The sequence below is a fragment of the Condylura cristata genome, unplaced genomic scaffold (assembly GCF_000260355.1).
Source record: "Condylura cristata isolate star-nosed mole 26May11 unplaced genomic scaffold, ConCri1.0 scaffold00060, whole genome shotgun sequence".
NCBI lineage: Eukaryota > Metazoa > Chordata > Mammalia > Eulipotyphla > Talpidae > Condylura > Condylura cristata.
In genome coordinates, this window is record NW_004567161.1 from 647853 (window position 1) to 648366 (window position 514).

The 514-nt window shown below is 74.7% G+C and overlaps 1 protein-coding gene across 1 annotated transcript in view; it reads right to left on the reverse strand.

Annotated features, from left to right (window-relative positions):
• C1QTNF1 (C1q and tumor necrosis factor related protein 1) overlaps positions 1 to 514 on the reverse strand; it is a 9365-nt gene extending 8851 nt beyond the window's left edge. Inside the window, exon 1 of the mRNA XM_012734575.1 lies at positions 139 to 514. Coding sequence (XP_012590029.1) covers positions 139 to 514 — 376 coding nt within the window. The remainder of the gene's footprint in view (positions 1 to 138) is intronic.

Genomic DNA, 514 nt, shown 5'->3' on the forward strand with positions numbered 1-514 from the left:
GCAGAAGTGGAGGCTGCAAACTGCCCAGCCCAGAAGCGGTTTCTGGCGAGGGCCAGAGGCCGGTGCCGGGAGGACGCGGCGCAGCTTCCGCCCTCTGCTCCAGGTGCCCGGACGGCCGGCTGCCGGCCCCGCGCTCACCATAGGGCTCCGGGCACCGGCTGGTGCTGGGCCCCACGGCCACTCCCTGCCCTGACCGACCGTCTGCGCGGCCCCGACGGGCACGCAGCCCCTCCCACCCCTCGTGCCTCGGGGCGCCTTCTGCGTCCTCCCCGATGGCTCCCCGTCTGCCCTGGACACCAGCTCCAGCAGAGCCACCGCAGGGCCTCAGGCCACGGCCGGGCTCCCGGCCCTGAGCAGCCTGGGGAACAGCCTCACGGCCTGGAAAACTGACCCCGGAGCCCCGGTAGGGAGGGCGGCGGTGGCCAGCCGGGACCTGGTCCTTCAAAGGCGCCCGAGTGCCCGGCCCGGCCCGGAGCTTCTCCGCAGCCGCAGCCCGCTGGCCTCCGAAGGACAT